We start from the raw sequence: 13,267 nt of genomic DNA, 5'->3' as shown, positions 1-13,267 counted from the left end.
TTTACAGTCCAACTCTCACATCCATACAAGACTACTGGAAAAACCATAGCTTTAACTATATGAACGAACTTAATGGACTATAGGGAATGGACTTAAACTTGGCTAAATATAGAGCTCCTAATGCTAGCCTCACAAAGGAATCCTCTCATCACATTTTCTTTGCTTCTTTCCTTCTCTCTTTTTAGCAAGGCTAAATTCACTAAAAAAAATTTCACTGCATAGAGAATGGCAATTTTTAGACAAGACTCATCCATTTTTGACAAGACTAAAATGCTTGAAAAGCCTGTAAAATGAGTTGTTTATTTTTATTATTTTATTATTATATTTCTCAGATATTTGAACTTGAAAACCCAAATCATATTTGCTTTGTGAACAAATATTTTACTACCTTTGCTGATTCTCCTACATCCTGGCCGACTGGCTTAAGAGAAGTGAATGTCAACTAGATTAACAGGAAGGGGGAAGAACAGGAGGGTGAGGGAGCCATTCCCATTCCGACCAAATTGTCTGCTTCCCCCAGGACAAAATGAATGTGCTTCCTTCCACAAGTCACAAAAGCAAACAAAGCAAAACAAAATCTTTTTCTCTCTCTGTCTCTCTCTCATTCACTCACACACTTTACACCATAATAACAGTGAGACTTACCTGATCCTGAATTGCACGTTTTAACAGAGGGAGGCCCATGGTAAATGTCACTCTCTGAAATGTCAAAGTTCTCATTTCATCCAGATTCAAATCATACCTGTGACAAATGGATACAAAACAGGTGTAAAGACCTGGAACTGGCCGTGAATGGAGCCTTTGGACCCAGGGATCTGGCAGAACAGACGTCTTTGTTGGGCCTCTCTGTAGCTCTTGTTTGACACTGTGCGTCAAAGGAGGCCAGTGTGTGTGACACAAGCTGTGTGGTCAATACAGGGGTCAAAAGGGAAAGAAAGAAAGGTTTCATATTTGCACGGTAGGAATAGAAATGCAGACTTAGAGAAGGGACCAGTGGCGGGGCGGGGGGCGGTGCGCGGAGAAGGGAGGGCGGGACGAACTGGGAGGTTGGGATGGACGCATACACACTCCACGCATAAAACGAAGGACCAGCGGGAACCTCCTCAACAGCACAGGGAGCTGGTCCAGGGCTCTTAGGGGGTGGGCGGGGGGAAGGGGGAGGGAGCCTCAGAAGAGAGAGGATGTGTCTGCACTTACAGCTGAGCCACACTGCTGCAAGCTGAAATTAACACAACACTGTAAAGCGATTATCCTCCAGTGAGAAAGGCGCTTTTCTGAAACTCCCTTGCTTTCTCCATGATCCAATGAATATTGGCAATTTGATCTCTGGTTCCTCTGCCTTTTCTAAACCCAGCTTTTACATCTGAAAGTTCATATACTGCTAAAGTCTAGCTTGAAGGATTTTGAGCATAATCTTGCTAGGGTGTAAGTTAAAGGATACATATTCCAAAAACAAATGTTTTAACTTATTTTGACCTGTACACTTAAATATAACCATTAGATGGCGCTTGTTCTTCATTTCAAAAGCAACCCCAAGGAATCACTATTTAACAAAGATAGCAAAGCTGGATGAAAAAAATCTTAGAATCTGTCCTCCTGAAAGCTTGAACATCTGCTTATCATAATATGAATGTCTAAATTCCTAATGCTTTTCAAGCAAAAAGGTAACTATCTCAGTGTTGGAAAAGTCAGGGTTTCAGGAACATCTCAAGCTCTCCCATGAAACATACATGTTTGTTTGTGCATTTTCTGTTTTTAAATATCAACCTCTACTTTTAACAATCTTCGTCTTTCTGTTTGCTCTTGTGCTCAGTCATGTCCGACTCTTTGTGACCCCGTGGACTGAGGACCACCAGGCTCCTCTGTCCACAGGATTTTCCAAGCAAGAACACTGGAGTGGGTTGCCATTTCTTACTCCAGGGCATCTTCCTGACCCAGGGATTGAACTCCTGCATCTCCTGCACCTCCTTGAATCTCCTGCACTGGCAGGTGGATTCTTTATCACTGCACCCCCTGGGAAGCTTTGTTATACAAACAGTATTTAGCATTTAAGGTGGCCTACTAAGATTACTGGGCTTCCCAGGGGGCGCAGTGGTACAAAGAATCCACCTGCCACTGCAGGAGACTCGGGTTCGATCCCTGGGTCAGAAGATCCCCTGGAGGAGGAAATGGCAAACCACTCCAGTATTCTTTCCTGGAAAATTCCAGGGACAGAGAAGCCTGGCAGGAGACAGTCCATGGGGTCACAAAGAGTCAGACAGACTCAGCACACAGACACACACACGGCATAAATCATAAATAACAATGGTTTTTGGCATTTTAACAGATATAATTTCTCTTTTCTGTCTTCTGGGGTCTGTAAGATATGAAGATTTGGCAAATATTTTCATGTCTGTGCCGTAAGTGGCAGAGAGAGGTCCTATGGAATTAAAAGACATGGCAGGTCCTGGGTAGATGGCATGAGAGTTGAGAGTAAGAGCTGGGACCCACACGCTGGGCAGCACCTTGAGGACAGCTGTTGGGGTGGTGATGGGGACCAGAGAGGGCCAGCTCTACTCCCAGCAGCTCCACCATCTGACTTACCTACTGGTGGTCTTTGTAGGACTTCGCTTTTTTAAACATGGTTCCATTATTAAGAATAAGCTTGAAAACCTCTGAGCTAGGATACATTACAGGCAAGAGTAAAAGCAAAAGACAGGCGCTTCACTTTCCTCAGAGTCATGTAGGGGATGGGCATCCAGCATAGGTATTAATAAGACGATGCCTCACTGGGAAGTTCCACATGTGGAAATAGGACCAGACTATAAGACACTAAGTTTAAAAACCTGAATCATAAATACCTAACAGAGAGGTTGAAATAAAAACTTTGACAGTACCAACTGTAAAGAAGACAGAGAGTAACTAGATCTCTCGTTCACTGGCAGTGGGAATTCTAAACATGCTACAGCCGCTCTGGAAAAGTTTAACAGTGTCTTATGAAGTTGATCCTAAAGGAAATCAACCCTGAATACTCATTGGAAGGACAGATGTTGAGGCTCCAATACTCTGGCAACCTGATGAGAAGCTCCGACTCATTGGAAAAGATCCTGATGCTGAGCAAGATTGAGGAAAGGTGGAGAAGGGGACAACAGAGAATGAGATGGCTGGCTGGCATCATGAATTCAATCACCACGAGTCTGAGCAAACTCCAGGAGATAGTGCAGGACAGGGAAGCCTGGCGTGCTGGAGTTGATGGGGTCGAAAAGAGTTGGACATGACTTAGTGACTGAACAACAACAAGAACATGAAGTTAAACACACACTTGAGTTTACAACTCAGCAATTCCACTTCTGGGTATTTACCAGGGAGAAATAAAACACTTCATTTACACCAACACTTATACATGCATGTTTATAGCAACTTTATTTGTAATCACCAAAGACAAGACATAATCAAATGTCTCTCGATGAGGGAACAGATAAATTGCGGTACATTCATAGAGTAGAGCACTATACAGCAACGAAAAGGAGTGAACAACTGATACACATGACCACTGCGGCGGATCCCCAAGGCACTGTGTTGAGTGAAAAAAAGTCCATCTCAGGACTTCCTGATGGTCCAGTGGTTAAGATTCTGTACCCCCAGTGCAAGGGGCTGAGGTTCAACCCCTGGTCAGAGAACCAGATCCCAAGTGCACATCTAAGAGTTTGAATGCTGCAGCTAAAAAAGCCACACGCCGCAACAAAGATCAAAGACCCCGTGTGCCGCGACTAAGATCGAGCCCACCAAACACATAAATAAACATTCTTTTAAAAAATACTTGTAGGAGAATGTTCGTATTAGCTTTATTCATAAGAGCCCCAAACTGGAAAGCATCCAGGCAGCCATCATTCACTAACAGAATCGATAAATTATAATCTAGTCATAAAACGAAATATTACCTAGCAATAAAAAGGAATGTACTGTGGATGTGCTTCCCAGGTAGCGCGAGTGGTGAAGAACCCACCTGCCAATGCAGGAGATATAAGAGACGTGGGTTCGCACAGAGTCGGACACAACTGAAGTGTCCGACTTAGCACACACACATCTGCTTAGTTGCTCAGACATGTCCAGCTCTTGGCAACCCCATGGGTTCAGCCTGCCAGGCTTCTCTGCTCATGGGATTTCCCATACAAGAATACTGCAGTGGGGAGCCATTCCCTTCTCCAGGGGATCTACCCCATCCAGGGATGGAACCTGGGTCTCCTGCATGGCAGGTAGATTCTTTACCGCTGAGTCACCAGGGGAGACCAAGGAATGCTCTATTGATACGTATAAATGGCATGTATTAGTCTAGAAAACATTGTTCTGGACTCTCTGGATCTCTCGCTCCAGAGGAAGCCAGCAACCATGATGTGGACACTCAAGCAGCCTGACACAAAAGTCCACCTGGGGAGATGCTGAGGCCTCCAGCCAACTGGCTGTGTGAGTGCCCCGCCTCTGAGGTGGACCTGCCAGCCCCCTCAAACCTTTATACATCTTCAGCCCCAACCAACACCCTACACGCAATGTCATGGAAGACCCAGCTAAGATGCTGTGAAACTCCTGACCCACAAAAACTGGCTGCTAAGTTTTGAGGTAATTTGCTACGCATCAATAGATAGGGAATACACACGGCATCATCAAATACACTCACATACACACACACACAGCTGATGGGCATAAACTAGTATCTTATATTTAAAGTATTTTAATAACATGTAATACACCAAGAACAAAGCAACAGTCATAAAAGTATAGCCTAATGAATTATCACAAAGATTACACCCACCTGTATAATCCCCAGCCAAGTCAATGGAAATCACAACACATCAGCTGACTCCCTCCTTGGTCTCTCTCTCGATCACGCCCTCTCTCCTACCCATGCTAGCTGCCCTCCTGACCTATAATGCCATAAATTATTTTTGACCACTTTTGAATATTAAAGAAATGGGATTAGTCACGATGTAATCTCCTGTGTCTGGCTTCGCTCACTCAACATGGCTAATAAGACTCATCCTGAGTGTCTACGGTAGCTGTGGTTCATGCATTTCCATTGCTTTAGGGGATTAAATTGAATTATACCACAAAAAATACGTTGCGTGAACACATTGTAAGACTCCATTTCTATTAAATTCTAAAACAAACAAAACCAAAACATAGCAGGAGAAAAGCAGAAGCGTGGTTATCTTTGGAGGGGAGGGCAGAGGAGGGGAGGGCATGGCAGAACTTTCCGGGGGAACAGTGTTGTCGCTGTTCAGTCACAAAGTCGCGTCCGAGTCTTTGCGACCCCGTGGACTGCCGCACGCCAGGCTTCCCTGTCTTTCATCTCCCAGAGTTTGCTCAAACTCAAGTCCATTGAGTCAGTGATGCCACCCAACCACCTCATCCTCTGTCACTCCCTTCTCCTCTTGCTCTCAGTCTTTCCCAGCATCAGGGTCTTTTCCAATGAGTCAGCTCTTTGCATCAGAAGGCCAAAGTACTGGGACTTCAGCTTGATAATAATATTCTCTACTTTGATAGAGGTTTGAGTTACCTGAGTGAATGCATTTGCCAAAATTCTGAGAGTGTACACTTAATAATTTTGTATTTCATTGTACTTTACATCAAAAGAAAAAAAATCTGAGCCACATTGACAGGATGTATACCATGGTATTATATGATATGATGTGACTGGTGTGATGTCATGTGATGTGATGTCATACAATAGTATCATATCTAATCACATGACATGACGAGAAGGGCACTCCCTCTCACACACTTTCCCAGAACTCATAATCTCAGCCTAAATATGGGGAAAACATCAGACAAGCCCAGAGTGAGGGACATTCAACACAATATCTAACCAAAACTTTTCAAAAGTGTCAAGGTTATGAAATACGGGGAAAGAAAGAGGAATCGTCACAGTTCAGAGGAGACCAAGGAGCTATGACAATGAAACACATAATGTCCTGGAAGAGAAAGAGGCCACCCTGGGGGAAATGATGGAACCTAAGTAGTCTAGAATTTAGTTCACAGCAATGTACCAAGGCTGCCTTCTTCATTTTGGCAAACGCACCATGGTTCTGTAAGATGTTAACAGGGGAAACTTGCTAAGAGGGTGATGGGAACTCTCTGTATTATATCTTTAACTTTCCTATCAATTGAAAATTTTTCAAAATAAAAAGTCCATTTTAAAAAGAGACAAATATTAGGAAGAGAGGATATATGAAAAAGGAAGGGATATATTTATGAAAAAAAATGAAAGTATGAGTCGCTCAGTGGTGTCTGAGCTATATAGCCTGCCAGGCTCTTCTGTCCCTGGGATTCTCCAGGCAAGAACACTGGAGCGGGGCTTCCCTGGTGGCCCAGTGGTAAAGAATCCACCTGTGAATGCAGCAGACATGGGCTCAGTCCCTGATCCAGGAAGACCCCACGTGCCTCGGATCGTGCACCGCAACCTGTGCTCTGGAGCCCAGGAGCTGCAGCCCCTGAGCCCCTGCACCCTAGAGTCTGCGCTCGGCAACAGAGAAGCCGCCGCAGTGAGAGGCCTGCACAGAGCAACTAGAGAAAAGCCCCACAGCACCAAAGACCAAGCACAGTCATAAATACATAAACTGTGAAAAAAGAATACTGGAGCAGGTGGCCATTCCCTCCTCTGGGGGATCTTCCTGACCCAGGCATCAAACCCAGGTCTCCTGCATTGCAGGCAGGTTCTTTATCGTCTGAGCCACCAGGGAAGCCCTGGTGTATGTGTACATATGTGTGTATGTGTATATACATGTATACACATAAATGAGTGATTCATTTTGCTGTACAGTAGAAGCTAACACATGGCACCCCACTCCAGTGTTCTCGCCTGGAGAATCCCGTGGATGGAGGAGACTGGTGGGCTGCTGTCCATGGGGTCGCACAGAGTCGGACATGACTGAAGCGACTTAGCATGCATGCATGCATTGGAGGAGGAAATGGTAACCCACTCCAGTGTTCTTGCCTGGAGAATCCCATGGATGGAGGAGCCTGGTAGGCTGCAGTACATGGGGTCTCGAAGAGTTGGACATGACTGAGCGACTTCACTTTCACTTTTCACTTGCATGCATTAGAGAAGGAAATGGCAACCCACTCCAGTGTTCTTGCCTGGAGAATCCCAGGGACGGCGGAGCCTGGTGGGCTGCCGTCTATGGGGTCGTACAGAGTCGGACACAAGTGAAGCGACTTAGCAGCAGCAGCAGAAGCTAACACAACATTGTAAAGCAACTAGACTTTAATAAAAATTAATTTTAAAATAGAATAAAAAGAGACAACAAGCAAGACAACAACAACACCAAAAAAAGACCTTTGTGTATTAAAACACATATACACACACAAATCATCTTTAAAAAGCGGTGGTGGGTGTTTTTCTCCAACTCCAAATCAAAATCAGTTTTGGTCTAGGGGAAAGCACACCTTCAGAGGCCCAATTTGAATGCTCATGACAAAGGACATCCCTGGGGCCTGGCCTCTGATCACCATGTGTCTCCACGCAACACAGACGTTCTAGAAGGAAAAACTAACAAGAACTTGAAAACCAACCCTGGTTTCCCAGCAGTGCTCTGCTCCAATAACCCACGCCTTTATCCTGGTCTCTGGCAATCTGCTTCTGGAGACACCTCCAGCTCAGCCCCGAACAAACTCGCTCTTCTCTCCGAAAATAGCAAGAATCAAAAATCTTGGAGAAATCAAAAGCTTTCCAGACAAGCAAAAGTTAAGAGAATTTAGCACCACCAAACCACTACAACAAATGCTGAAGGAAATTCTCTAGACAGGAAACGCAAGAGAAGGAAAAGATCTATAGAAAACAAACCCAAAACAATTAAGAAAATGGTAATAGGATCATACATATCGATAATCACCTTAACTGTACATGGATTAAATGCACCAACCAAAAAACACAGACGAGGTGGGCAGATGAAAACATGTGCATATATGCGCTTTCACTTACCACATCACTCTGCTTGACTCCCTAAACTGTATGTAATTATTTTATATTGTTAAGTTACTCATGTTCCCCTTATGGCTTGCAATTGTAATTATCTTTTATTTTTTGTCTGGCTGATAAAAATATTACTCCAACTGATAGTCATCTTTCACTATTGTGAAAAAAATCACCAAAAAAATGCTCTATCTCTGTTAAAAATCGAGGTGTACCCCACTGCGAGCACACAGGACTCCCCAGAGCCAGCCAGCACAGGGCCCATCTGCCTTCTAGCAAACATCGTGACCACAACTCAACCTCCGACCCCCAAACCTCTGCACCACCCCGTGAGCCCCACACACAGCCTGGTGAATGAGTAGACAGTGGATGAAAAAGAAACTGCTGAATCATCTTGCGGCAACTGTCAAAGGCTGAGGGCCAGAAGCCAGCAAGTGCCTGAGAAGATGCAAAGGGGGTGGTTTCTAAGTGCTGCGGTTTAATGTAGGCTGTGGAGCTCCCTCAACTAGGAAGATGTCCAAAAGGTCGTTCGAAGTTTTGCATAGCATCTTATGAAAAAACCCGAATGAACTTCTGACCAACCCAATACCTTGGCTGATGAGCAAAGTACAGAGGTTGCAGGTGGGGAAAAAAGGCTATGAAGATGGAAAGGAAAGGGAAGAAGAGGAAGGAAAGTCCTTCCTTGAAGACAAAAACCTCATAGGAATTCCTGAAGTAGGCAGTCCTAGAACCCATCCTTGCATCCTGGGCCCCCACCAAGTGACCGAGGAACCGAGTGACTGAGTAACCGATGGAAGGGAACCTCCCCCTCCATCCTGGCTTTTCCCCTTCCTTCCTGAGCTTTTGCTAAAGCGCCTGCACCATCTCAATGCTCAAAAGAAGTCAAGCCAGTTCCCACCCTCAAAGGGCTTGGAGTCCAGCAGAGAAGACAAAGCAAGAGGAAGAGGGGCCCTGCAGGAAGTTCACGTGTTATCATCAGACCTCAAGTGGCTGGATGGGTGTTCCCTCCCTGGGACGGCCTGGTGGTTTTCTGGAACGGAGAGCTTCAGGTTTAGCAATTACCTTTACTAGGCTCCATCGGGAGGGGCCGAGAGAAGGCAGAGCAGCGAGAGCCCAGAGGCTGTGCAGGACAGGCTGAGGAGTGGGGTGTCTGTGGGCAGAGAGAGGAAGTCCTGGGGAGGGAGGGATGGAGGGAAGGGGAGAAAGGCGGGCAGGAAGGAAGCCAACGGGGAGACAGGGCTGAGGGAGCGGCGGATAGGAACAGATACAGTCCCGCAAGATGAAAATACAAGCTGTCACCAGACTCGGGCATGTCTGTCATCAGGAGAAGGCACAGGCGCAGACCGCTGCAGGCTCTTCTCCCGCACCAGGATCCTGGGGACACTGTGTCAGCCCAGCCCCAGGGCAGCTCCTGATGGGTCCAGGTCACCACTCGGATCTCTACCTCCAGGACGGTGACTGGCTGAGAAATGAGACGTGAAGCTTCAAACAAGGGGGGTTACCTCTGAGGGTGCATGTGGGAGGTGCTGATGGGAGGGGCCCCTGTTGTTCAGTCGCTCAGTTGGGTCTGACTCTTTGTGACCCCGTGGACTGCAGCACGCCAGGCTTTCCTGTCCTTCACTGTCTCCCAGAGTTTGCTCAAACTCATGTCCATTGAGTCGGTGATGCCATCCAACCATCTTATCCTCTGTCGTCCCCTTCTCCGGATCTCAGTCTTTCCCAGCAACAGGGTCTTTTCCAATGAGTCGGGTCTTTTCCAATAAGTCGGCTCTTTGCATCAGGTGGCCAAAGTATTGGAGCTTCAGCTTCAGCATCAGTCCTTCCAGTGAATATTCAGGGTTGATTTCCTTTAGGATTGGTTTAATTTCCTTGCTGTCCAAGGGACTCTCAAGAGTCTTCTCCAGCATCAGTCTGAAAACATCAATTCTTTGGCACTCAGCCTTCTTTTTGGCCTCTGAGAGATTAGCTAAGAAAGCAAGGAAGGGTTTGTGGCCAACAGGTCAGGGTCTTGGAGGATGCCCAGCCCCACGGTCTACAAGTATAATCAGGCCTGACTCCCTCCTAAGATCACACTCTGACCACAGGACAGTGGTGTCTGCTGGCTTATGGGCTCCTTGTATCCAACTACAGTGACACCTTTGGTGACGGTTGTCTTTGCAGCAACCTTGTGTGCATGTGTGCTGCATGCTCAGTTGTGTCTGACTCTTTGTGACCCCATGGACTACAGCCCACCAGGCTTCTCTGTCCATGGGATTTCACAGGCAAGAATACTCGAGTGGGTTGCCATTTCCTTCCCCAGGGGATCTTCCTGAGCCAGGGATCCAACCTGCATCTCTTGCATTGGCAGGTGGATTCTTTACCACTGTGCCACCGGAATATTGCTGTCATTGTTCAGTCGCTAAGTTGTGTCCAACTTTTTACAACCCCATAGACTGCAGCACGCCAGGCTTCCCTGTTCTTCACTATCTCCTGCAGTTTGCTCAGATTCATGTCCACTGAGTTGGCGATGCTATCCAAAGATCTCATCCTCTGCCGCCCTTTTCTCCTTTTGCCTTCAATCTTTCCCAGCATCAGGGTTTTTTTCTGAACATTACTGTACACAAACTCACAGTAGAAGGTCTAGAGGGAAAATCCATCATTTTCAACAATAGATCCATTCACCGAGTGTGTAGGAGGCAACCTTAGTGAGTTAAACATGCACAGGAGCCAGGGTCCCCTGCTGGACCCTGAGAGCTACCTGTTCACCTACCTGTCCATTTACAGGTAAACGGCAACTTGGAAAACGGCCACGAAGATTCCCTCAGGGGCCAATGATCCCCTGGACTGCAGGGCCCGGGGTCCCCAAAGGGCCAAGTGGAGATCAGCACTCTGCCACGGCTGCCAGGAGGGGGTTGGGGGAGATCCTGGGATTTAGGGCCTCCCGTAATGTCTAAGTTCTCACAATAAGCCCATGTGTGAATATTCAGTCACTCAGGCATGTCTAATTCTTTGTGAGCCCATTAGGCTCCTCTATCCATGGAATCCTCCAGGTAAGAATACTGGTGTGGGTTGCCATTTCCTTCTCCAGGGCATCTTCATGACTAGCCATGGATTGAACTTGCATCTCCTATGTCTCCTGCATTGGCAGGGAAATTCTTTACCACTGTGCTACCTGGGAAGCCCCCACAATAAGCCAGGAAGGGAAGTCGCTCAGTCGTGTCTGACTCTTTGCGACCCCATGGACTGTAGCCCAGCAGGCGCCTCCATCCATGGGATTTTCCAGGCAAGAGTACTGGAGTGGGTTGTCATTTCTTTCTCCAGGGGATCTTCCCAACCCAGGGATCGAACCCAGGTCTCCTGCATTGCAGGCAGACACTTTCCCGTCTGAGCCACCAGGGAAGCCCCACAATCAGCCAGTAGATAGTATCAAAAGAAACAGAGGTTTGCATGTGGTCCATAGAGCTGTTGCTGTGAAGAGAAGGGTGAGTAATCATTAATCAGCAATGCCACAGTCAGGATCCCCCTTGTCACAGTCACAGCTATGTAAGAATCAGTCTCTGCTCCTAGAATCAACCCACCAGCAAAGCATTACTCACGGAGGGAGAACCGAGTACCGATGTTGTCACTTGGACATCATTGTAAAGCAGGGGATGGACAGAAGGGAACTTGGAAAGACAAAGGATGCTATTGAAACTCAGTGCAACAAGGTAAATAAGAATAAAAACATATCCACACCGACAAGCAATCACAGGAGGGAAAGAAGGGGGCAGAGGATTGTGGGAGAAGAACAGCATCAGCTCTGAGATTTCTAGACACAGTCAGAATGACCTCAGTTAGAAAATAGGTCCGCTTCCCTCCAAAGTCGCAGCCCCTCCGAGGCAGCAAACAATGAGTACCCATGACCCTAGCCTCTCTACACAGACATTGGTTTCTTTCATGCAAAACACTCTTTTGGAATCAGTCAGCAAGTATTTGCCCAGAAAAGCCAAGGTATTGCCCAACTTCAGATCCAATTCACGGCCAGAGGAACATGGAAGGAACTTAACAGGCAGCACTAAATGCCCTATTCAAGGCGAGAATGCCTGACCTGGCTTCCCAGGCGCCCTTCCCAGCCATGCTGCACTCCCTGCAGTGACCCAGGAGCTCAGGAGGAAGCCGAGGAGGGCTGCCCAGCACCATCTGCCCCACACGCCTTTCCTTTCCTGGCCACATCACCCCACCCTGTCTTTAGCAGGCTCCCACTCACACCCCTACCCACGGGGTTCTGCTGGGTGACCTAGCCCAGTGGCATGTTAAGAAAAGGCAACAGCAGTGGCCAGACGGGCCAGTGAGGGGGGCCTGGATCAGGCCAGAAGCCAAGAAGAGTCCCTCTCTTCCAGCCTGGCTGCTGAGCTGCAGGACACGCACCCAAAGCGCCGAAGGCCACAAGGCAGCCGGAGTTCATCTGGACGTGAGGCAAGCAGAGCCGAGGACTCCTGCCAGCGTCACCCAGCTCCTGCCTTTCAGCCTCTGCACCTGAAACCAAGATAAGCTGTGTTTTCCTGTCTCTGCAACTGAAACTAAAGTGAAATAAAAGCAAACTGATTGGGGTGCTTTTGGTTAAGAACCACAAGTTTGGTTGAAACCCAACTCACAGTGGCCTGAACCATAAAGGGGACTTACTGCTTCATGGAACGGGGGATGAGGAGCACAGTGCAGGCTTCAGGGCATGTTTGACTCTGCAGCTTAATCACGGTATCAGAATGTGGAGTCTCTCCACTTTGCCGCTCTGAGTCATTTCCTCCTGGGGCTGGGTTCCCTGGTGGTCACATTCAGACTCCACTCTATCCAAAATGAGAGGGTCTGCCCATCCAACAGATGTCTCAAATAAGCAAGGAAGCATCTTTTCCTGGACCTGTCAGAAACCTCCCTTCCTATTTCATTGGCTGATATCAGATCATGTGACTATTCCGGTACCAACTTGAGGAGTAACACTGTGGCAAAAAAGGAAGGACACCCCTGGTGGCTCAGACAGGTAAAGAATCTGCCCGCAACACGGAAGACCTTGATCCCTGGGTCGGGAAGATCCCCTGGAGAAGGGCATGGCAACCCACTCCAGTATTCTTGCCTGAAGAATTCCATGGACAGAGGAGCCCAGTGGGCTACAGTCCATGGGGTCACAAAGAGTCTGACACAACCGAGTAAGCAATACAAACGAGGAAGCAAAAAACGATTTCTGCACGATCTTCTCTAAGGAAATTTCTCACGTTAAATTAATAAACGGAACTTATTGACTGTAATTCAAATCCTGCAGATCCCTCCTCTATACTATCTCTCTCCTCTCCTCTCTAAAGAAAAGGA

The 13,267-nt window shown here is 47.2% G+C and overlaps 1 protein-coding gene across 1 annotated transcript in view; it reads right to left on the bottom strand.

Annotated features, from left to right (window-relative positions):
• Positions 1-13,267, bottom strand: part of ACOXL (acyl-CoA oxidase like) — a 346,768-nt gene that overhangs the window by 321,162 nt on the left and 12,339 nt on the right. The window contains exon 2 of the mRNA XM_065928874.1: positions 646-742. Coding sequence (XP_065784946.1) covers positions 646-720 — 75 coding nt within the window. The 5' untranslated portion in view covers positions 721-742. The remainder of the gene's footprint in view (positions 1-645; positions 743-13,267) is intronic.

Source organism: Muntiacus reevesi, chromosome 3 (assembly GCF_963930625.1).
Source record: "Muntiacus reevesi chromosome 3, mMunRee1.1, whole genome shotgun sequence".
Taxonomy (NCBI): domain Eukaryota; kingdom Metazoa; phylum Chordata; class Mammalia; order Artiodactyla; family Cervidae; genus Muntiacus; species Muntiacus reevesi.
The sequence above is the reverse complement of the archived record's forward strand: the minus strand, read 5'-3'. Positions and strand labels throughout refer to the sequence as shown.